Source organism: Juglans microcarpa x Juglans regia, chromosome 4S (genome assembly GCF_004785595.1).
Source record: "Juglans microcarpa x Juglans regia isolate MS1-56 chromosome 4S, Jm3101_v1.0, whole genome shotgun sequence".
NCBI lineage: Eukaryota > Viridiplantae > Streptophyta > Magnoliopsida > Fagales > Juglandaceae > Juglans > Juglans microcarpa x Juglans regia.
The window spans coordinates 25,443,007-25,465,592 of record NC_054601.1 but is presented as its reverse complement, the minus strand read 5'-3'; the positions used below and the strand labels follow the sequence as shown (position 1 = coordinate 25,465,592).

General features: G+C 35.2%; 3 protein-coding genes across 4 annotated transcripts; all 3 read right to left on the bottom strand.

Annotated features, from left to right (window-relative positions):
- Window positions 1–356: 356 nt before the first annotated feature.
- Window positions 357–5,459, bottom strand: LOC121261941 (importin subunit alpha-1a-like). The gene is made up of 11 exons (XM_041164374.1): window positions 5,144–5,459; window positions 4,189–4,285; window positions 4,021–4,112; window positions 3,803–3,934; window positions 3,493–3,678; window positions 2,849–3,012; window positions 2,673–2,751; window positions 1,689–1,817; window positions 1,434–1,561; window positions 972–1,349; window positions 357–867 (listed from the first exon to the last, which is right to left on the bottom strand). The coding sequence occupies exons 1-10, from the start codon at window positions 5,351–5,353 to the stop codon at window positions 974–976; spliced, it is 1,593 nt and encodes a 530-aa protein (XP_041020308.1). The 5' UTR covers window positions 5,354–5,459; the 3' UTR covers window positions 357–867; window positions 972–973.
- A 6,764-nt stretch (window positions 5,460–12,223) lies between these two features.
- Window positions 12,224–13,701, bottom strand: LOC121261957 (dnaJ homolog subfamily B member 6). Its single transcript, XM_041164400.1, has 5 exons — window positions 13,395–13,701; window positions 13,175–13,262; window positions 13,000–13,070; window positions 12,769–12,825; window positions 12,224–12,663 (listed from the first exon to the last, which is right to left on the bottom strand). Exons 1-5 carry the CDS (start codon window positions 13,506–13,508, stop codon window positions 12,490–12,492), a joined length of 504 nt encoding a protein of 167 aa, XP_041020334.1. The 5' UTR covers window positions 13,509–13,701; the 3' UTR covers window positions 12,224–12,489.
- Window positions 13,702–16,661: 2,960 nt separating this feature from the next.
- On the bottom strand, window positions 16,662–21,522 carry LOC121261940 (protein SAR DEFICIENT 1-like). Of its 2 annotated transcripts, none has more exons than XM_041164372.1 (9): window positions 21,328–21,522; window positions 20,773–21,025; window positions 20,614–20,680; window positions 19,941–19,987; window positions 19,098–19,591; window positions 18,796–18,956; window positions 18,501–18,701; window positions 17,752–17,923; window positions 16,662–17,433 (listed from the first exon to the last, which is right to left on the bottom strand). In XM_041164372.1, exons 2-9 carry the CDS (start codon window positions 20,847–20,849, stop codon window positions 17,018–17,020), a joined length of 1,635 nt encoding a protein of 544 aa, XP_041020306.1. In that variant the 5' UTR covers window positions 20,850–21,025; window positions 21,328–21,522; the 3' UTR covers window positions 16,662–17,017. The 2 variants fall into 2 exon arrangements, with proteins under 2 accessions (XP_041020306.1, XP_041020307.1); XM_041164373.1 differs by having other exon boundaries at window positions 20,773–21,017.
- Between the last annotated feature and the right edge of the window lie 1,064 nt (window positions 21,523–22,586).

Genomic DNA, 22,586 nt, shown 5'->3' with positions numbered 1-22,586 from the left:
AGGTCAAAATTTTAATATGGCCAGATACAAGTCTCGTGATTCCTTTAAAAAAATAATAATAATAATAATACCCACCATAAAAATAAAAATAAATAAATAAAGAGTTTGTTTTTTTCAGAACGGTCCAAGTTTCTTTTTTTGTTTCAAAAGACAGACGCGGGCCTACTGTTGAGAAGTAAACTCAAATATTAGAACTTGTGTGAAGTAATCAAAGGTAAACTCTCAATACAGATTCTAACTTTTGTAAATCTAAAGCTCCAATCCACCCCAACGCATCCTGACCGGTAACATTCTATATTCAACTCATGAAGTGCAAGCCAATCCAGTTTTAAATCAAGAGCAATAGACTCTTTCCCTTTGGTGCATTTTGGACAGCTTTTCATATCATACCAGTAAATTTGTATACTACATAATACAATTTCGACTCAAAAAGGGAAAAGAAAAAATCACAACATACAAAATAGTAAGGAACGGAAAATTCCAATTTTCCCTTTGTAGCTAAAAAGGAGAGTTTGAGAGTGCAAAAATCACCCGGAAACAGACAAGACTCCACTTCTATGGCAACTTAACCAGTAAAAACAAATTTAATGGACTCAACATCAACTTCATAGGAGAGCCCAATCACCCGGGATTACCCTTCCCCAAATAAAGAACTCTGGCTCCACATCCTTGTTGCAGCAATATATTTCCAATTTATCATATATCCAGTCCAAGTATAGTCCCTGCCACACCTGAGAAATCCAGCCATTTACAACACCCAGCCAGTCCACCAACCCCAAAAATACGCCTGATACTGGACGGACCAAAGAGGACCCAAACACGACAAGACAACTGACCTGACCCCAACTATTCTCCCACCACCAAATCCTGATCAAATTTGAATAAGAAATACTGTTAAAGGCCAAACAAGAGCAAAAACTAGTTGAATAAGAACATCCCACAGGATTAGAAGTACACTAGTGCGTGGATACCTTCAGTTGAAGCTAAATCCACCAGAAGGTACAGTAGGAACCTCACTCCCTCCAAAGTTGAATGCAGTCTGGGGAGCATCACCCGGTGGCATTGTGTCATCCTCTTCCTCCAACCAGTATGTCTCAAGAATTTTCACAGCCTTCTCATAAATCTCGGTGTTGTCGTGACTCTGGAGATTCTCAATTTTCTCTAGCCCCTCCGCATCATCAATCATTTGAGCATAGGGATTGACATCTCCAGTAGTTCCCAGATTCTTCTCGGCTTCCCCTACCTTCAATATGTTCTCAAGCCCTTCCAAACAAACTGTGACAATCCTCGGGTCAGGGCAGATGAGAAGATCACACAAGGGTTTGATACACCCTTGATTTACCAAAAACCTGTAACCAGCAAAGGAATATAAAAATCCGCATGCCAACATATTTTCAAAGAAAAACTAAGAAAACAAAGAGATTGTTACATACTTGATTTGTTCATGAGAGCCGCCAGATGTTGCATTTGAGATTGCCCATGCAGCCTCTTTCCTAATATCAAATTCAGCATTTTGAAGCAGATGAACAAGCGGGGCGATAATATTAGCCTCAATGACAGCCTGTAACATATGATAATACATCATTCTGTAGTCATCATTGATGCAAGTTGTGAAACCTAGAGAAACAAAACTACAACTAAAGAGAAGATACAAATTCATTCTGGAAAAGCTTTGACATACAAGTTACCTGAATCTGCTCCTTGTTACCAGCAGTGATATTTGAAATAGTCCAGCAAGCTTCTTTCTTGATGCTCTTTTTGTAATTATTGGTCAATAGGTTCAAAAGGCAGTGAAGAGCATTGTGGTTGATAATAACCTGGGCAACACCATCATTCATTAGTTGAAAATAAGAGGAAAAATATTCAACTCAAATAGCATGATTTCATATTGGACAACTAATGTAGAAGAAAAGAAATAACAAAATGAAAAGAGCACATCTGTTCTTCAGAGGAAGAGGGTGGTGCAGTACTCAGAATTTTGAAAGGCTAGCTTCTATTTTATACGTTCAAAGTTCAACTACAACTCCAACTAAACAAATCTTCTGCACAGGTGCAATGTCACAACAATGGTACTCCAAGAAAAAAGACAAAAGGAACAGAAAGTACTACTGAACAAAAATCGTGAACCACCTTCATCTGATTCTCTGACTATAAATAATATGCAATTCAATCAAAAAGTTGTCATCTGAGGTTTACTAGCCAACTGAAAGCCAGTACATTCCAATATCTAATAAGGCTTCTTTTCAGCCATCAAGCTTCTTTTTTAAAAAAAAATATATATCTGATTATGTTGTGCCAATTTAATTAGCAGAAGAAATATTGCTGAGCTACTTGGGTCAAACAAAAGTTACAAAGCCCAAGTCCAATCCAATTACTTATAAAAAAGAGAACTTCTTTGTGAGTTTGTATTCTCTTCCCTTTTAAGTTGTGGAATGAAACGAGATTTTATTCAGAAAATTAAAAAGGTAAATTGTATCAGATTGCAGCTCTTCATACATGCCTCATTTGATTCCAAATAGGACCAAACTATTGACCAATCTAAGCACAGACGATAACCTATCAACTTAGAATTAAGTGATGACCCATGTTTCTTTCCCCTCCCATGATGAGGTGGAATTTTAGAAAAAGACAAGTAAAATCAGAACAATTTGAGGTACAGAAGTTTCCAATACCTGAGTCTGCATATCATCTCCAGTAACAATATTTCCAACTGTACGAAGTGCGGGAATAAGAACTGAAGGAGATGGGTGACTGAAAAAAATGGTAAGAAAGTTCAGAATTTGGAGGCAAAATAAAAAGATTTAACACCTTCCACAACAGGAAAAAAGGTGAAAGATTAAGCACTCACAGTAAAAGTTCAACAAGCCGAGGACAAACACCGGCTTCTATAACAGCTTGAATTTTGTCGTTTGTACCATCAGACAGATATGAGAGGGCCCAACAAGCATCAGTCAAGACTTCTTCATCATTTGAATGAATAAGGCGTGCAAGTGCTGGGAGGGCAGGCTTAACCTGTGTAATATACAATTAAAAGAAAAAAAATGACAATCTCGTGGTCAATACGTGTGAAAACATCAGTGGCATACCCATCCCCCAAGGAATAACTACAAAGTTTCAACAACAACAACAACACCTCCTATTAACTTTCACATATTCTCAATATCCTAATTTAAATGTTTTACTTTTATTTTGGAATGTCCAATTTGAAAGTTGTTACTTTCTCAATTTATTGTACTATCCTAAATTTTAGAAACAAACCAGACCAAATTCTTTTTAAAATTTATGTCCCCTCTAATATGTATTATAGGAAATTTAATAAAGATTGCCATAATTTTTACAATCATGTCATTTCAAAATAGGATATCCACATTGAAGGGAGCGACCCAATGCCAAGATATCATTATCCACAACATCTAGAATTACCAAGCAAAGAGAGTAAAAAATAAAAATTGACAACATAATTTAAGCTAAATACCATCCAAGATATCTAACCTGATCAAAAGGAGGTTGAGGCTTGCCACGGCAAAAGTTTGAAAGAGTCCACGTAGCATTTCTCAGCATGGAAAGCTTGGCATGCTCATTCAGTTGTGCCAGTAAAGGAAGCAAAGCCCCATGACCAAGAACAAGATCACGGCATCTAGGAGAATCACCAGCAACATTTCCCAATGCCCACACAGCCTGTACATCCAAAAGAAGGATACATTCAGGTTGAACTTTAAGTAAAGATGAAAGTTCCGATTAACTACAGATAATACTACAAAAAGTACAAAAGATCTAGTGCAAGCCCACAAATCATATGTACCTGCTCACGAACATCATCACTAGGAGAACCAAGAAGTTTGACAAATATTGGGACAGCCCCGTGATCAATTACCACCTTTGTGTTCTCAGATGTCCCAGAAGCAATGTTAGTGAGAGCCCATGCTGCCTCAAACTACAGGAGTTTTCAAGCAATAAAAGTACTAAGTTCATGGTCACATGTGAAAATATAAACTAGATAATAGATAGCATGCAATAAACCTGAAGCTGAGGGAAGTCCTCCCTGATAAGAAACTCAACAAAGCGAGGAACAACACCTGATTGAATCACTTCCTCAATTGGAGGGCTGCGCTCTGGAGAAAAAAATAATAAGTAGATAATTGTATTGGATATAGATGTACAATAGATGCAAAGAGAGCAATTACTCACCGATTGAAAGCAATTTCCTGAATTGAGTAGTTGCCTCAAGCTGCAGATTACTATCGTCACTCCAAACTCCTGCAACCATGGATGGCAGATGTTCCAACTGCAATCAAACAACAGGAACATAATTAGAAAGATACAGCCAAAAATAAGAAAAATGCTAATTCCAAAACAAATCATCAAACTCACTATTATTTGGACTTCATACGAATAAATCCAAGAAGGCAAAATCATCAAGCTCGCAAAACTTAACACTCATTTAAACAAGGCCACATCCAATTCAACGAAGCCCTAATTTAAATAAAATAGAAAGAATTCACTTTCATTTTATCACATGACTACTGCTCAAAAAGAAATTTATCATATGAGACTCAACCCAAGATCATACATAATCAGCCAGCTCAAACCACTGCAATCAACCATGCAAAATCCAATATGCATTCCTCATTCTAGCTCCTATTCCACTAAAGTCAAAAAGTGCAAGTAACAGCCAAGTTTATAAACGCACACCGATCAACAAACTAGAAACCAACTAAGTTTTACATCCAGCTAAAACAACGACAAATAATCCAACCAAACCCAAATCCCCCAAGCAATTTGATCGAGATCATGAAATTGAACTGATATGCCGAAAAGCGATGCGCTCAAACGGATGATTAAAGCAAGTTCTGACCAGCTGAAGCAGCAACAAATTATCCAACCAAACCCCAACCCCCATCTCATCAAATTTACAGAATGGAACTTGAAGACCAAGGAAAAAAATCTAAAACGAAACCTAAATTAGACAAGATTCCATTTACAGGGGAAACATGAAACAAGAAAAACAAGATGCACCTGAAACAAATATAAACGATCCAACAAGGAATTCATCCAAATCATAAAAAGAGCTACAGCGGCAGAAAGCGGATCGAATCGAGCAATAATAAGAAGTTGAATGGAGAATGGTGGTGGTGCGTATAACCTTCTTCTCGACGGCTGTGGTGTGGAAAGAGGAAGCGAGGTTCTGGGCCTGGAGGCCCTCGCGGCGTTTCTTGAGCAAGCTTTCCTCCCTGCGGCTCTTGCGGATCTCCACCATGTTGTCCTCCCTCCGCCGCCTCCCTTCCTCGGCGTCCACCGCCACCTTGTACCGGTTGCGACGTACCTCCGTCCTAGCGTTCGGCCTCAAAGACATCTTATCGTCTCGGAGGGATTCCCAAAGAAGAGAGGAACCAGACCAAATTGGAAGATTTCCGGAGAGAGTGGTAGAGGAGAGTGTGGGGGTTCCAGAGGTTCGAGAAGAACAGGGGAGGATTTATATATTATTTTTGTGGAGGGTGGAGGGAAATATCAAACAGGGCTCGGATCGGTGGAGATTTGCGGTTGTGCCACTGAGGGGATGATTTTGAATTTGGTAATCAATAGTTCCTCACTAAAAAAATAAATAAAAAGTGACTTTTCCTTTTTCAAAAAGGCATGTTTTACAAACGACGTCGTTTATGTGTGGACCTCGACTTCATCGCACGGTCCGTTTATAGGAAGGCCCAATGCCTCCAACGCACAGTCATGTTATTACCATATATAGAAAATGAAGTTTGGAAAATCAAAATTGATGTTTTTAACCGGCTATGAGTTTTTTCTTGGACGAAGAATCGGAAAAATCTAATTGTAAGTAATTTTACGTATTAATATGCGTATTTATTCAATATAATTAGTTAGAAAGTAAATTTTATTAAAAATAATACTAATTTAAATTTAGAATATAAAGGTAATAATATTAATATATAGATTAGTACGTAAACTTACTTGTACATAATAAAACTCTTTGAATCATAGATGTTGTGTGGGGCTTCGCTTGTAATTCAATAGTTTCCAATTTTGCTTTCCATTAATAAGGTTGACAACGTATTGTTTTACAATTTTTATTTAATATGTATATTTATGGAAAATGTTATTTTATCTTCTCAAATGTACTGCTTAAAGTAACCACCAGTACATTTATATATAATTTAATATTAAAAAAACACAAATACACTAGGTTAATTTGGAGCGGTACATTTAAGAGTGCAGAGTAACAGTACCTTGTATATATACGTATAACCGAAACAGTTCCAAACCATGATTCTGGTATTACTATTATTATTTTGTATATTATTATAATTATTTTAATATGATTTTAAATAGTTAATTATCGATATCAAGACAATGATCGAGAATGAAAGTGGGAGGCATAATTAAATCAAATGTATGTAAAAAAATATTTTCCATGCAAATGAGATGGGTAAAAGCCCTACTCCTATTGCTTTTTCCATAATGTGAATTTCCATTAATGAGATGGCATATTACCATATTAGCTTTACAATCTCCTTCAGCTTATATATATTTATATAAATATATATATATATGAGTTTTGCTAGGTACAAGCGGTTTGATGTAGCCTACCAATACTGAATTATTTTTTTATTGAAAAGAAAAAAAAAATCTTTTAAGAGAAGAAAAAAATCTTCTATCTTATAAAAATTATTTTCATTTTTAATTCGTTACCGTTTCATTAAATAAATATCTTACATGTCAACATTGATTTGTGATTTGGTGCACGAACTCACTTGTAAGAAGACTTTTCTTATATATATATATATATATATATATATATATTATATATGGAAAAATCTAATTGTAAACGATTATGCGTACTAATACACGCAGTCATTCAATATGATTGGTCAGAAATTAGATTTTATTGAAAACAGTACTAATTTGAATTTAGAATATGAAGACAATAATATTAATACGAAATTGATATGCAAACTTACTTGCATATAATAAAATTATATATATATATATATATATATATATAAAAGAAATGATATGATCTCCAGCTAAAGCACAGCTCATCAACAACGCACTACTTTTTATCCGTTTCTATGGAGTCGGGCTAAAAAGCTTCATTCCTATTAACAATGGCGTTTCTCTATTCTATATTACGACTTTCCAGTCCCAAGTAGGACCCCTTTCCGCATCTAATATTCCACATTCTCTGTAGGAATCCTTGTCGATAGGCTGTTATTCTCCTCGCCCTTAACTTTTTTTTTTATATAATCCGCGTATTTGTAAGGTATAAGATTTGAATAGTAAGAAGTGCATGGATAGATTTTTGTCTCTTAAATATGTGACAATTATATTTGAAATTATATGTTTAAGGAACAATTGTTATATAATTTATTGACTGAATTGAACTTTCAAAAAAGAGTCGTGTTATCTATAAGTCTCACATCCTGTACACTAACTTAAAAACATGTCATTTTATATTTTTATCATATTTTACTTACAAACATGTCAGGAATCATTTTCATTAGGTGGGTAAAAAAGCAAAATGATATATTTTTAAATAGGTGTGCAAGATGTGAGGCTTATGTCTAGGATTTTTCTTCAAGAAATTTTATTGGCATCTCCCTCTACATATGTTTTTTTTTTAATTGGCATTCCAAGAACAAAGTCCTTATTAGTCTCGGGAATGTATAGGCCTTTGATAAAGAGTTTCCTGCAAATGCACCGAAGGCTTTCTTCAGATCGAAGAAGAAAGCTTTCTAAAAAGAAGTTTCCTTCCTTCAAAGAAGAAGTTTTGTCATTACGAACTACGACCGAAGGCAGAATAATTTAAAGAGAAATTTCCTCAATTCGATAATCTCTACAAATTCTTTGCATCCAAGAGGAATATTCAATCCTTAGATCTGGAGAGAGATACTACTAAGGCCAAGGTCTTTACCACTTGAGCCAATCCCTATGGATTACATCTCCCTACCTATGTTGTAAGGAACGATAAGAGAGAAAGTAAAGCAAAAATGTAATCAATCACACACGATATAAGATTTAAGGGGTTCAACAATATGCCTACATTCGTAGAACTGTAGAGAATTTTATTTTAAATGATAGTCCAATACCCAGCGAGGCAATATGACAACCATACAAAAATAATACCATATATATAATAAACTCTAATTAGAGGATCAGGTTGCGTCAGTTCAAGAGCTAAACCTTAATTCGCTTGTAAATCCTAATTTGCTTCAACTTAGACCTATTAGCCCAAGACTATGCTCCATGATTCAAATTTTATTGAAAATCTACAAAAAAATTGCAACGAGTCATTATCGGATCGAGTCATCAAATCAGGCTACACACATTGGTATTTCACACTTTCTAAAGGAAAACAAATAAAGATGACATAATATTTTTCACAAAACTCTAAGCCCTTGCGCTCAAAATCATTTTTAAGGGTTTTTTAATTTACTAAATGTCATTTATTTATAATAAACGTACATTTATTTCTAAAAAAATGACTTCTCTGACTCTTTTTTAATGTAAGAATTAGAACTTTGAATCAACGGTCACACCCTCCCTTTTACTATTATAAAGATAAAAAGAAAATGCTAATTTATTCATTGGGTTTGCCCCCTAAGTTTGACCACTAATGTAATTTAATTTTTTTTTCTTTTCTTTTGTAAAATGTTTAAAAAATAAACCACTAGTGAATTTGTGTATTTTTTTAAATATTTAATTTAATTTTTTTTTTTAAAAGAGAGAGAATGAACTAGTAGTCATGCTCAATAGTAAAAACTAGATGGCCGACTAGACGATCCAAAGATAAAATATACTAATAGAATTACTGGTCAAGCTATTAGGTTATTCTCAAGATTTGTAACTTTCTTACCATATGGCCCCCTAGAGAGTGAAGATGCCAACATTAGGTCGAATAAGGTTAGGAGGTCCATTCGACCACTCAAAATCAAAACACTAAAAAAATGTTGAGGAAAGTAGTTTTGGGGCCGATGAAAGCAACTAACAACTTATAGCTAAACTTAGCAAAGAGATTCAACAACTTGTAAATAATACAGCTATTACAAACTGAGTGGCTCTATAGCCACCGCTCCCAACTTCCGTTGGGAGAAAACCGCTAGTCTTAGTATTTTTTTTAATCTGTATTTTTTAATATTTAAAAAAAAATAAAAAAATCACAATATTATTAAAAAATACATACTTAATCATTAAGTAAAAAAAATAAAAAAAATTGGAAGTAGGGGCTACCAGCGAGACATCTATCATTTTCCATTACAAATTATGCATGTAAGGGGTGGGGTCCTTCTCAAAGCGGGAAATAAGAGTGACAAAAATCTTCTTCAAGAGTCATTTTGTGCATATATGCTCAGATTAATATTCCATCTGAGGCTCATGTTCTTGTAGGTGAGCGAGTGAAGAGCAATTAAACCTTGATTAATTTTGTGCATGCTCAGATTAATTTTTGCAACTTGTTAAACCTTGATTACTTGTCGTTCCACCTCACACATCATGATATGTCCTATCCCCAACTTGTTAAATCTTCTTCGAGGGTGATTTTGTGCATGTCAACGCTATGGACCTTAAAAGCAATTAGAAGAGAGAAGTGTTATTTGAAGGCCTTTACTCCACGCACCATCTACATAACATAATTTGATTAAAATTTATCTTTTAAATCAAATTATATCACATAAATGATGTGTGGTGCAACAGTTATTCTACAAGTTCACGGGATTGAGTACATGGGGGGAATCGGCTTACATGTATTAAATAAATAAATAAATAAAAATAAAAAACACAAAATGAGAGGGAAATGTCGAAATGAAATCTAGGAAACCTTATCTAGCTCTTATGTACCTGTACAAGGAGATGAAATCATGTGTACATTCAGCCAAATCGAAGAACTGATCCAGGAAAGCAAACCTAGCCATCTACACTTACAGTAGTACAAGAAGATTGTACCGAACTGATCTAGGAAATCCAGGACAGAGGTTGTCGCTCGGAAAAGACGATTCACTCATGTTTTCTCAACTTGTGTAGAATCTTAAAATACATCCTCTGTGTTTTTACTATAATATTGTAGAGCAATGAGCATGAACTTTTCTGACAATTTTCAGATATGAGTTAACTAATTTGCAAGATGAAATCTTAAGGAAAGGGGTCGGGGATTCGTATATTTTATTGTGAGGGAAAGAATCAAGTTTCTTTTATTTTATATCATCTTTTTTGGTTGTTAAATTGACTTCATCCGTATTTAGTGTTGAAATAATCGCAGATTTATTACGAATTTATGCCAATATTTTGGATTTTTTGGATTTTTTTCATGGAGTTTATGAATGGACAAGTTTCTATTAGCCCCTTTGTTTCCCATTGAAGAAGATGAGAGGATTAAGTTGAGAAGCAGACTTGTTTTCGTGGCTTGTGGGAAGCAGATTCACCCTTGCCGAAACGAAGCTTATCACGGGTGGGGAAGTAGAAGAGATATCATTTACTACTTGCTTTGTGTCTATGACGAAGGGAAGAGATTCCGGTTGCATGTGATAAGTTGAGCTTGCATATGAAACGTAGCGTTTCATTTATCCACATGGAGGTACGTGTATGCAGGATTACCCCTCCGAGTGTAAATAGACTTTTTCGTGGGGGTAAAGACGTCTAAATAAAATTGTTGTTCGGACAGACTTGTTAAAGCTTTAATTACGTGTCCGTTCCAACGTCTAAATACCTAGATTCCATTCTTTTAATTTGCCAGCCACGCACATGATACGTCCCATCCCCGAACCCACGCCAAACACACAAAAGGGCAATCAGCCAACGACCCTTTAAATAAAGTAAAAGTAAACAAGAAAGAAAAAAAATATCTCTGAGAGTCTCAAATAAGCATAAACACTGTACGCCTCTGCTACCACTACGATTTCGTGTCCCAAGTTGTTCCACGCAAAAAAGTTGGTCCGGGGGGGGGGGGCATGTAACAGTTATCCATCACGTAAATGATATATATTGGCTGGTGCAGAATCCAATTAACTTACGTTAAGTTGAGTTGAATTAAATTGAGATAATAAAATATTATTTTTTATATTATTATTATTTTAAAATTTTAAAAAAATAAATTATTTATTAATTAAATTTTAAAAATATTATAATGCTAAGTTGAGATAATTTTATCATTTATATTTCGTTTAAAAACATAACTCATCTCAATTTATCATTATAATATAATTTAATTTTTTTAAATCTTAAAATAATAATAATAATAATAATAATAAATAATATTCTAATAATATTTTATCAATTCAACTCACTTTAACGTTCAAACATATTAATATCTTTGATTTAAGAAAAGACCGATTATCCAACTACAACCACAGAACAATATATTTTGCACAATCTCAAGTACAAAAGCCAACATCTCTGGCCGCTCATGCCACCGACCGAATCAACGTGCACAGACTCACTCCGACTACAATAATGCGAACACACTCTGTACCAAAAAAAGTAACATGACTAATAACTTATGGAAAATGAGCTCTACTATCCTCCTATTATTCATAATTTATAGTCTTAATATAAGAATAAAAAATAAACGAAAAAATATAAAATCAATTTATTTTGATAAAACTCACTTTTTTACATGTAATTAACATTACCCTTTATTTATAAAAAAATCTATTTATAAATTGATGTAATACAACAGTTCTTACTAACTTGATTTAACACAAAGTTTTAAAATTTAAATATTATAAATAAAATCTTTCCATTTAATCGATATGAATAATGTGCTCTAGCTTAAAAAATATAATAACTCATAACTAATTAAAGTTCTTATTTGAATTAAAAAAATATTTTATCTTATTTCATCATTATAATTTTTTTAAATTTTTACATAAAATATAATAAATATTTAACTTTTTTAAATCTCAATTTAAAATTTTTTAAATTTTAAATTATAATAATAATATTAAACAATAATATCTTTTTAAACTTTTATAAAAAACAATCTTATCTCAACTTATATCTAAATCCACACCAGCATAAGTATCAAAACCGTGGAACTCATCTACATGACACAAAATCATAATCTTTGTACCAATAAATAGAACATGGCGTCAATAAATTCCTTCGAACAAGAGTCTTATCACGTAACTAAAATGCGATTGATTAGTGAAATGACAATTGATTTGAAAACCAATAATTCTAAGCTGTACATAATAAATAAAAGATACAAGGGGCATTAAAATAAAAATAAAAAGGGCAAGTTCCATTATTTAGAATGAGCACCCAAAGTCAACACATTTTTTCTTTTTTTAAAAAAAAAGGCAGCTAAATTACCTAAACAGACCACCAGCCCCCAACAAAGTAAACAGTTAATTATCTTTCCCAGCCCAACTCAATGAAGATCTGATCTGAAAATGTGTTTCGGAGGGTAATTAATTAATTCAGTTGAACAAATTACTGGGTGTAAAAGGCCATGATGCACAGAGGTTTGGATCCGGTACACCATGGTTAACAGCGAGAGCTGCTGCGCTTTGCCGCGTTAACCTTCGACGGCGACGACGTCACACGTGCCTTCTTTGTTGCCGTCGGATCCTCGTTAACGTCGAAACCCCTCATCATGTTCATATCGTCCCCACCGACCATCTCCGCAAACATCCTCTGAAGGTCCTCGAAACTGTCCCCCTAATAGAAATTGTTTTTTTAAAAAAAAAAAAAATAACTCAGTTACGAATATACCCTTCCAAAGTAGTACAATAATTGCTGCATCGAGAAAAAACAAAAAAGTACCTCGTCTTTCACTTTGTTCATCATGGACAGCATCTCTTGCATGAAATCACAAAATTCCTGCTTGCTAATAAATACAAAATTCAGGGACAAAATGGGAAACAAAAGAAAAAAGAACATATAGACATTTAAGCCCAAATAAAAGACGGCCTTAGGCCCAAGGCGCGTCTAATGACCAAAACGACATCGTTTTACATGGTACTGTACACAGTGCAATCAAAGAACGGTACGGACCTCGTCTTCGTCCTCCAGAGGATCGTAGAGCCCCGCGTCGTACATTGACCTCTTCGACTGATCCGAGAGAACTGTCACAAAAAAGGGGGAACAAGCGACCACCAGTGTCCACGTCAACAAATCGTAACCGTAAATTCAAAGGCCGCCTTAGAAAAATAAGGAATGATAATGTTACCGGAGTGAGCCTCTTGGATTTGCTGAAACCGCCGTTTCGCCTCCCCCGCCAACGACGGTTTCCGGGCCCACCTGTCGGGATGCCATTTCTGAAGCGAACAGAAAAAATAAAATCACGAAAACGACAATCGCCCTGTTTCTTATAATAGAATAACAGATAAGAGGAAAGAGGAAGATGGAGGAGAGCAGTGACGTTTCGAAGAAATGAGTGGGCGACTAACCAGAGCAAGCTTGCGATAGGCGGTGCGGATATCGGAGAAGGAGGCGTCCTTGCGAATCCCGAGGACGGAGTAGTAGCAAGACGATCCGCCGTTGGATCCTCCTTCCCGATCCATAAAAAAAAAATGAACCAGAGCCAACCAAAACCAGAAATATCCAAACGCACCAGAACTCCGTGCGCAGAAACGAGACGATACCGCTCAAACCATAGAAGTTAGAGAGAGGCAGGAGCAGCAGGGATAAAAAAACAACGTGAGATTTTAAGAGAGAGAAGAAAATATCTCCGTAGATTTGTTTTTTGGGAGGTTGAATTAATACGGAGGAAGGAAACTTCGAGAGATTTTGGCAAAACAAATGTCTTCTCTTTCTTTACGGAGGCCGAAGATATTTTCTTGTGGATGAACATAAATACGCCCCGGATTTACGAGAATTACGTTGATGTGCCATTAGGTTGAACTTTTATTTTTTTTAATTTTTTTTTTAGACACGATGTTGGCCTTTTTCTCATTAAAGAAAACAAAAAGAGGAGGCGACATATTACTTGTCCAAAATAAATTTTAGTCACGTTTCATAAAAATAAATTTATAAATAAAAATAATTTGATGTGATAAGTAAGTTTGTAAAATTAATTTTATTATAAAATAGATCAATATATAATATAAAATTATATCAATTTAAGAATTTATTTTTAAAAATTTCATCATTAACCATAATACTTCTCGTTAGAAAATGATAGTTATAATAGGACAATGAACATTTCTCATTGGCCTATTGTCAGGAATGCCAAAAGAAGAAGAGTAATGCTACTCATTATCTCAACTCTCATCATCCTCCCATCATCCTATAATGTGACATTAGGTGATTAAAAATTATTTATTACATTTTACTTGTGAACCTATTATCTAATGTCATATCATTGAATGATGAGAGTTGGAATGATGAATAGATTTTTTCAAAGAATAATTACCTATATTAGCTTGATTAAGCAAGTATGTATATATATATATATATATTATATATATATATATATATATATCTCTTTATACTTAAAAGCATTTATCGCCCAATGAACAGTAATGATGAATAATACTCTTATTTTACGTTTTTCTTCTCCGTCCTTCTCTACATCCTCAAACCAATATTATTCACAAAATACCATAAAATTACTACAACAAATCACAAAATCACTACAACAAATCACATATCACTACAAAAAATCACAAAATCACCACAACATATCACAAAATCGCCACACAAAATCATCACAAAATCATAACAACAGATCACAAAGTCACAGCAAGCACAGACCAAGCTCACGAAATCATCTTAAAATCATCGTAAGATGATCACAAACTCACCGTAAATCATCCTAATTCTACAAAATCACAAAATGAGAGAGGTAGAGGGCTGGGCATGGAGGAGCAGGGGAGGTGTCGTGGAAGGTTGGGGGTGGCGTCGTGGGTTGTAGGCAGCGGATCTAGGCCATCGTGGTGGTGCGATGGCGTGGGCTTGGCTAACGACGACGCTACGGGGAGAAACCCGTGCGTGTAGAGGCACTACGTGGCAGGGTTAGGGAGGAGCTACGGGTGGTGAGTTACATGGAAGTGGTCCACAGCGTGAGGGGAACTTGGTGGTGGTGCTTGGTGGAGCAGGGGTTGAGCCGCAATGGCGGAGAACCCGTGCATTGAGACCCATTTCGGGTTGCTCGCGTGCGGCTAAGGGATGAGCTTCCAAGGGGCTTCGATGGTGGAGTTTGGTCGCCAGCATGAGGGGAAGCCGGTGAAGTAGTCGGTGACACCGCACGGTGGCGCACAACTGCTTGAGGGAGGAGATCGGATGAGAGAGAAGGAAGACGTGGCTAAGCGAAAGGAGAGAAAGGGAGAAAGGGAAGATGAGGTTGGGAAAAGAAAGTTCTTGGGATTTAAATTCAACACTTCATCATAAGTCTCAAAATTTGATCCAATGGTAAAATTTAAATACTGATTTAAATTAATTTAAAATAGATAATTAACATATAAATATCATATCATAAATAAATTATCAAATTTAATTTATAAAATATTAATCTTTTATCATTAAATAAATAATGAAATTTTGTTAAATATTTAAAAAATAAATAAAACTATATAAATAATTAAAGTTTTAACATAATTTAAATATAATAATACTAAATTAGGCAAACGTCCCTCGGACGTTACCTACTACTAGTATATATATATATATATATATATATATATATATATATTTATGATCAGCAATGTGGGGAGTATAAGAATCTTTTCTGGTGGTACTTGATGACCTTTGTTAGCAAATTGGACGGCTCACCTTTGAATCTCACCACCTCAAATCAACTTTGATGTCATAACAAAATTCAAACAGGTGTTAGAAGCTGGGATTTCATCATTCCAGCTACTATAATATTGTCGAGTTAGTGATGTCCTATCGATTTTTCTTCTTAAATATGCTCCAATGACATTAACCTCTTACCTGTCCAAAAAAAAAACACAAAAAATCTATTAAAATGGCAATTTTTTCACCTGACGTACGGCCATGGCCCATGACGAGAACAAAATTTTATGGGTGTTCTTCAATGATTGAGAATCATCGGCATTGGGGACAGCAATAAAGATTAGTAATTTAGTTGGATATATTATTATCTGTTGGCTTCTTACTTGTTCTTCTTCTCCTGTCTGGTTTAAATATGTTTACAGTTGAAACAGTTAAGAACTGGTTCCAATCAGATCGAATCACGTATATATATTTCTGTCACTGTTTGTGATGAACTATGATCAGTTTGTTATGTTTATCAGTTGGGAGTTAAATTTTTAGAGCAATGCAACTTATAGTCGTAGAGTACGTAAGCACTGCATAATCATTTTGAAAAAAAATAAGATTCACTATCAAAAAATTAATTTTTTTGCGCGACGCTCGCGCACTTCATGACTACAAATATCTTTTATCTAAACTTTATACCTTTCTCTGTGAGTATAGGCCAAAATGATACATAGAGATGGTACTTTCAGACTTTCTGGTGGACCAATGAGACAGTGCAAATCTCATTGTGATGGTAGTTTTGGATGTAGTTGGTAGCCGAAACAGCTTTGCTGAAGCAAGTACCCAATCTGTATCTCAAGCATATGACTTTCTTCACTCTGATTGTTGGTCAGGGAGACAAGAAATGGGAAAGTATTGTTCTAAACTTGCTTATCTAGAGATCCAAATAGCAGACAATTCCTCTTGAAGAGTATGTTCTAAACTGCTAGTAAATCTGAACATTTTTAAAGCCATTGTGACATAGATAGCTAAAACACTGTACATGATGACCCACAAATCATACTGTTACAAGTTCTCCTTCAGCTGCACTTGATATGCAGGAGATGACAAGATTGTTAAAAAAAACCAGCTATTTTATAAACTATATTTTATAAGGAAAACACTGTACAATGCCTTCTTGAAGAGTGTGTTGATTGCTACTCCTTAGCTAAAACACTTTACACTGTACAGACCTAGGAGGACCTTAGCTCCTTCTTCCCTTTTTTCTGATGAAAACATCCCAAATACAACTGTTTCTGACAATTAAAGCCTAGTAAACAACCACAAAGGTGTGTAACAAGAATCTAATAAATTAGTAATTAAAAATTGGCATTGCCATTCTCCTAGAAGCCACACATCGCCAGACTGCACACCACTTGACAGCAGCCCGGATTATAACCCATGCCACCTTGGGTTTTCCAGCATAGTTGGCAAGAGGGAACTTGCCAAAATCTTCTTGGTTGCTCGAAGCAGAGTAAAAATCAGTTCCCTGCCCCCATGATGTGCCATAAGTTGGAACTAGAAACTGAGAAATCATGTCATGTACTGTTGTATCAACACTTGGCAAAATTGACCCCTCTCCATTGTAAGCTCCAATGAAACAGTTCTCCATTAAACTAGTTTGTGCTGCAGAACCTTCTGGTTGATTATTAGCATTCGCTGCATGGATGTGGGATGCTGAATATAGTGGAGGTGTGTTGTTCAAACCCTGCCATGTTTCTTGTTGATCTGCACATGATATATGAAGTTTTAGCTGCCTGAAAATATCTATGTACAGTAGTGAAGGCCAAATGATAAAACAAAAACTAAAAGGGCATTTGCAAAAAAGACAAAATGCATACAGCAACTGTTGCATATATATGATATAGGTGGCTAAGAGGGTCTCAATGTGCTATGCAATGGTAATAAGCATCTCTGTTATTTATAGTGGGGGAAGATAAAGTATAAGATCGTTGTGCTTAACAATTTAGGATATGGAACTGAACTGCCTACTGTTTCCTCCAGCCAATACAACTTGATTCATATGCATAATATAAGTTTTTATACCTTCATGTGTGACTTGGAAGTCAAAGTGTTGCAGACCTTGTTCTGGAAGACTAAATGGCTCAACTTGTAGGCTTTCTAAGGGCCTTGAAAAGGTGAAAGCTGATGGGTCATTGACCAGGACCCAATCATTCATATTGTTATAAGCTTGCTGTTTCACAACTTCTATCACACGCTGCCAATGGCACAGAGAGGTAATCAGTTTCTAGACTAGAGGAATATTTGGAATACTGATGTGCAATGACAACAATGAAAGTTCAGAAATGTTAATTTGGAAACGATCTATCCCAAATAACCAAGTAGCAGGAAAAACAGAAAATGTAAAACTACATGAAGTGATTCTGTAATACCCCTGATTTAGTACTAGGGATGGTGAATACAATCTCACATTGCTTAGGAGAGAGAAGTTCTTTCAGTTTATAATGATTTCATGGATCTCCAATTATAACATTGGCTAATTCTTTTGGAGTATATCTAGAAGCAGCATAGGTTTCCTTGGGTCATTACAGACGGCATTAGAGCCAATCTCAACCGTAAGTTTAGAATTTGAGCTATATCACCTATACTTTGGAGTTAGTATGAGAAAGAGTTGAATGGGATCCTTGGATTATTTGGAAAGGAGTAATCCAAGGATCCCATTACAACATCGACTAATATTTTGGAGTAAAAGCTCGTATGTGGTTTGAGCTTTCCTCGCATCGTTACAGACTCACTGAAAAACCAGAAAGTAGCTCTGGGATGTTATTGCTTACCTTCTGATCTAAGCTCAGTGTTGTCACAGGCAAGTAATTATGCCCATCGAATGCTGCCTCCACAACCTGGTAGATGGAATTGAACCGGAGGCAAATTTCTCCTGCTCCGTGGTAGGAATAAAGGTTACAATCATTTTCAACACATGACATTGCCTGTTCTATGACTTTCTCCCAACTTCCATCCGAAAACCTATCAAAAATCTTCATTTCCATGACAGAAAGTTGGATGTGTTAATTGGATAATGTGCTACTTAAATTGCTGTAGAAACTCTCTAAATAAGGAAGAGCCCCTTACTTTGCGTACACTGGATGGATTAATTGCATATCGCCGCAGTAAATCATCAACAGTTTCAATTCCCGAACGGGTCAACTTCTCATGGTATGCACCATCTTTTGCTATCTTTCTCAAACGCCATATCTCATCACCCTTGGATGGAGTTTTATGTTTCTTATTTACTGAAGAAAGAGATTGTTTATCAGTCTCATTTGTCTACCATCGGTTAAAAATGTTAACAGTATCAAGTATAACCTTAAAACATTTTAGAATACGAACTAGTAAAGATCAAAAGGTGCTAAAACTGTGCTCTTATAACTTACATTCTCCACGGTGATCTTTTACCATGAAAGATCGACTTCTAGCTTCCCTGATTCTTCCTTCACCAGAATGCTTTTTTTCAACTTTTGCTCCCAAGATAAACTTCCTACTTTTCACCCAGCTTGAATTATCAGTAAAACGGACATCACCAACATCACCAACACCTTCAGCCAAGGTGACTTTCAGGTTCCCAACCACTAATGGCCTTTTACCCGCCCTTTCACGTAAGATACTGGCATTGTAGTCCTGCTCTGTCCAGTCTTCTTGGTCATCGAAACGGAATTCACCATCAAGGACACCAATATCAAGCTTTATTGAGGAAAAAGGGCCAGATTTGACTCTAGTCCCGGACCTAGTATCGATCAGTTCGATTCTGATGGGATTACCATCCTCAGCTTTTATAATATTGTTGGTGTATACGGTAGAGGGCAAGCAATTGACAAAGTGCAGATGCAAGCTCCTCACCCCAGATGTTGCACCCAGCTGAAGTTCGTGTCTGCAACAAAGTTAACACAAAAGCCAAGGTTAGACAGTTTGTAAGGGGGGGAATGATCAGCTAAAGAAGCAAGTTAATGCAGTTCATAGGTGACACAAAAACACACTACTGTTGAAAGAGCAAACTTTGCAACATGGAGAATAGTATCATTTATTGGAAGCCTTGGAGCATAAATCTGACTTGAAAAGAAGGGGAAAGAGGGTGGGGGTTCAATTTAGGACTGCATGATCAGCAAACCTTCAAAGATAATGGTGTTTTTCGACAAAATTCTCATGTTAAAGGTCAAAGATACAGTGTGTGTAGAACAGAAATGTTCAAGAGAACAAACTAATCGAGCCAAAGAACAAACCTTGGACATGGTTGTAGCAGCAAAATACGTTCCACTGCCTCCCGTACCTATATTTGATACAGATATGGGGGTAAAATGAAAACTCTCCATAGATTGAAAGTAAGAGTGCTTCAATATCTCAGAGTTCAGCCGTTCCAATATCATATTAACAACCAGAACAACATTCCAAACAATGTTTTAAGGGAATCAAAAACATATCCCTGTTATCTAATCCTGCCGAAGTTAGCATGAGTTAGCTTACCTTAAGCAAATAACACCATGACTTGGAGACATGATAATTATATTCATACACAATTCACAGAAGAATAATTCATAATCATTAGGAGTCTAAGATCAATCTAACTCGCTAGAAAAATCTAACCTTTAGTCAAAAAAGGGTGTCTGGTAATAGTACTTGATGAAGTAATCTAAAAAACAAGGAAGTTAAACTAACAAATTGACGTATCCAGGCAACTTTTAAACAGTCAAGATACCCAAGTAAAGTACTCATTAAGATCATTCGATTACTAGCAAAAAGTCCAAAGAATATCCAATCCTTTAGTCAGAAAAAGGTCTGGTACCAGTTGTGATCAACTAATATCAACAAAGTGACTAAGTGAGAAACCAGATAACTAAGAGTTGAGTCCTGAAACTGAGTTAAGATAACAGAACAGGTAACAGAGAATCAACTTACCACTTTTCGAACAACAGGCTCGAAGATATTCTGAAGCTCACGCTCTGAAATCCTTTGTGGAAAAGGCCTGCACAAAACAAGAACAACAAAAACATGACTCACATTTAGAAACCCACAAAACATTAAAGACAAAAAAAAAAATCAAACCACAAAACCAACCCGATCCGAAATTCTCGTCTGCTTGTCGACCTTCCAAAACCTTCGTTATCCTCGTCAAACATCCTCTTCTGCGCCATCAAAGACTCAAAACAAACTTACTCCTCAAGACAAACTTACTCCTCAAAACACAACACCGAGCAACCAAGAGTACCCAATCAACTCAAGACACTAGACCTAACCGCTATCGAATCTAGCATTTTAAAGAGAATCGGAGAAGCCACGAGGAAGCTGCTTCATTGACAAATCTGAGCTCCTTAAAAAAAATAAAACGCGCTAGTTATAAAAGTCATGAAGAGCATGCTCTATATCCCAAAAAGATCACTTGACATAAACAAGATCAACCAACACGATATTATATTAAAAAACCCATATGCATGATTTTCAGCAGAACTTCACATAATGCGCAATGCACCATTTCGGAGGAGTTTACAAGTTTATCTTACAATTTCTCTTACATTTCCATGCATGTTTCCTTTCATTTTCTTTTTGACTTCATGAATTCACTACAAATAGAAACAAATCTAGGAAGTACTTAACATAATGATTGAAAGGTACATGAGTATGAAAATTAATATGCTACTGCGCAAATTTTCCACATGATGTACACGGTTATTTGTCGTCTGTGACGGCTTTCATGAGATTGACACTGATCTAGAGTCCATCCTTTAAAAACAAGATCAGTGTCGGGAACTCGGTTCCAAGGAGTTTCTTCGCAGAGTCGAAGAAATTCAAGTTTCGATTCTTTTAGATATATATATATATATACAGCTCAAAAGAAAATTCTTTTTCTTCTTTTTGTGTGGTGAGAGTCGTGCAAATGGTGCAAATGTATTATCTTTGACCGGTAGGTTTGAGAGGTTGCAGGTTTTATTTTCTTTTTTTTCTGGCAGGGGGGTTAAGTGGTTGCGAGTTGATCTGTGTTTAGTCAATCAGGCGTGCTGGGGATATTGGATTTACAGGGTTCTCTGCAATTTCTGGCGTGTGCAGTTTTTCCACAAATCCAGTTTCCGGGAAAGATTCTTGAAACTTTCTTTGACATTAGTGTTTTGTTTTTACCATTTCGGTTCTCTCCTTTCGAACCACATCAATAAACGAAGCATAGTTTGGTTAGTACTTTGAAGCATCAATATTTTTTCTGTTTTTGAAATTAAAAGAGCATAAATGAGATAGGCAAGAAAACATGATCTAGTGCTATTTTACGAGTTTAATTTGTAGGGTTTTGGTTTTTTGAGACAGCTGACTTGTAACAAATTGATTCAATAAAAATTAATTCTACAAATTGACTTGGCTTTATATAATATATCTTATCTACTTTACAATAAAATTAATTTAATAATCTAACTTACCATATCAAATTACGTCAGTTTGTAATTTTATTTTTGTAAGTTTTTTTTTGTAGGTGAAATATTTATCTACAAAATATAGATTGCACATAAAAAAATAATAAATAAAAAAGACATAGAAAATATATGTATATATTTAGGTCAAGAATCGATGTGAGTGGCTAGTTTGGAATGAAATATTATTCTATCTCATCTCATCTCAATATCTAAACACCATTTAAATACAAATACTTTTCAATTTTAAATTTTTAACTTTTACATCATTACTTTATTATTACAGCATTTCCAAACTTACAAACAGAACACAAAAAATAATTCAACTTCTAATAATATTTTAACTTTATAATATTTTTATTCAACTTTTTCATCTCTTATTTCTCAAAACTCCATAAAACACTTTAACTTAAACAATTTCTAACTCATCTCATCTCCACTCAAATATTTTAATATTATTCATAAATTATCTCAACT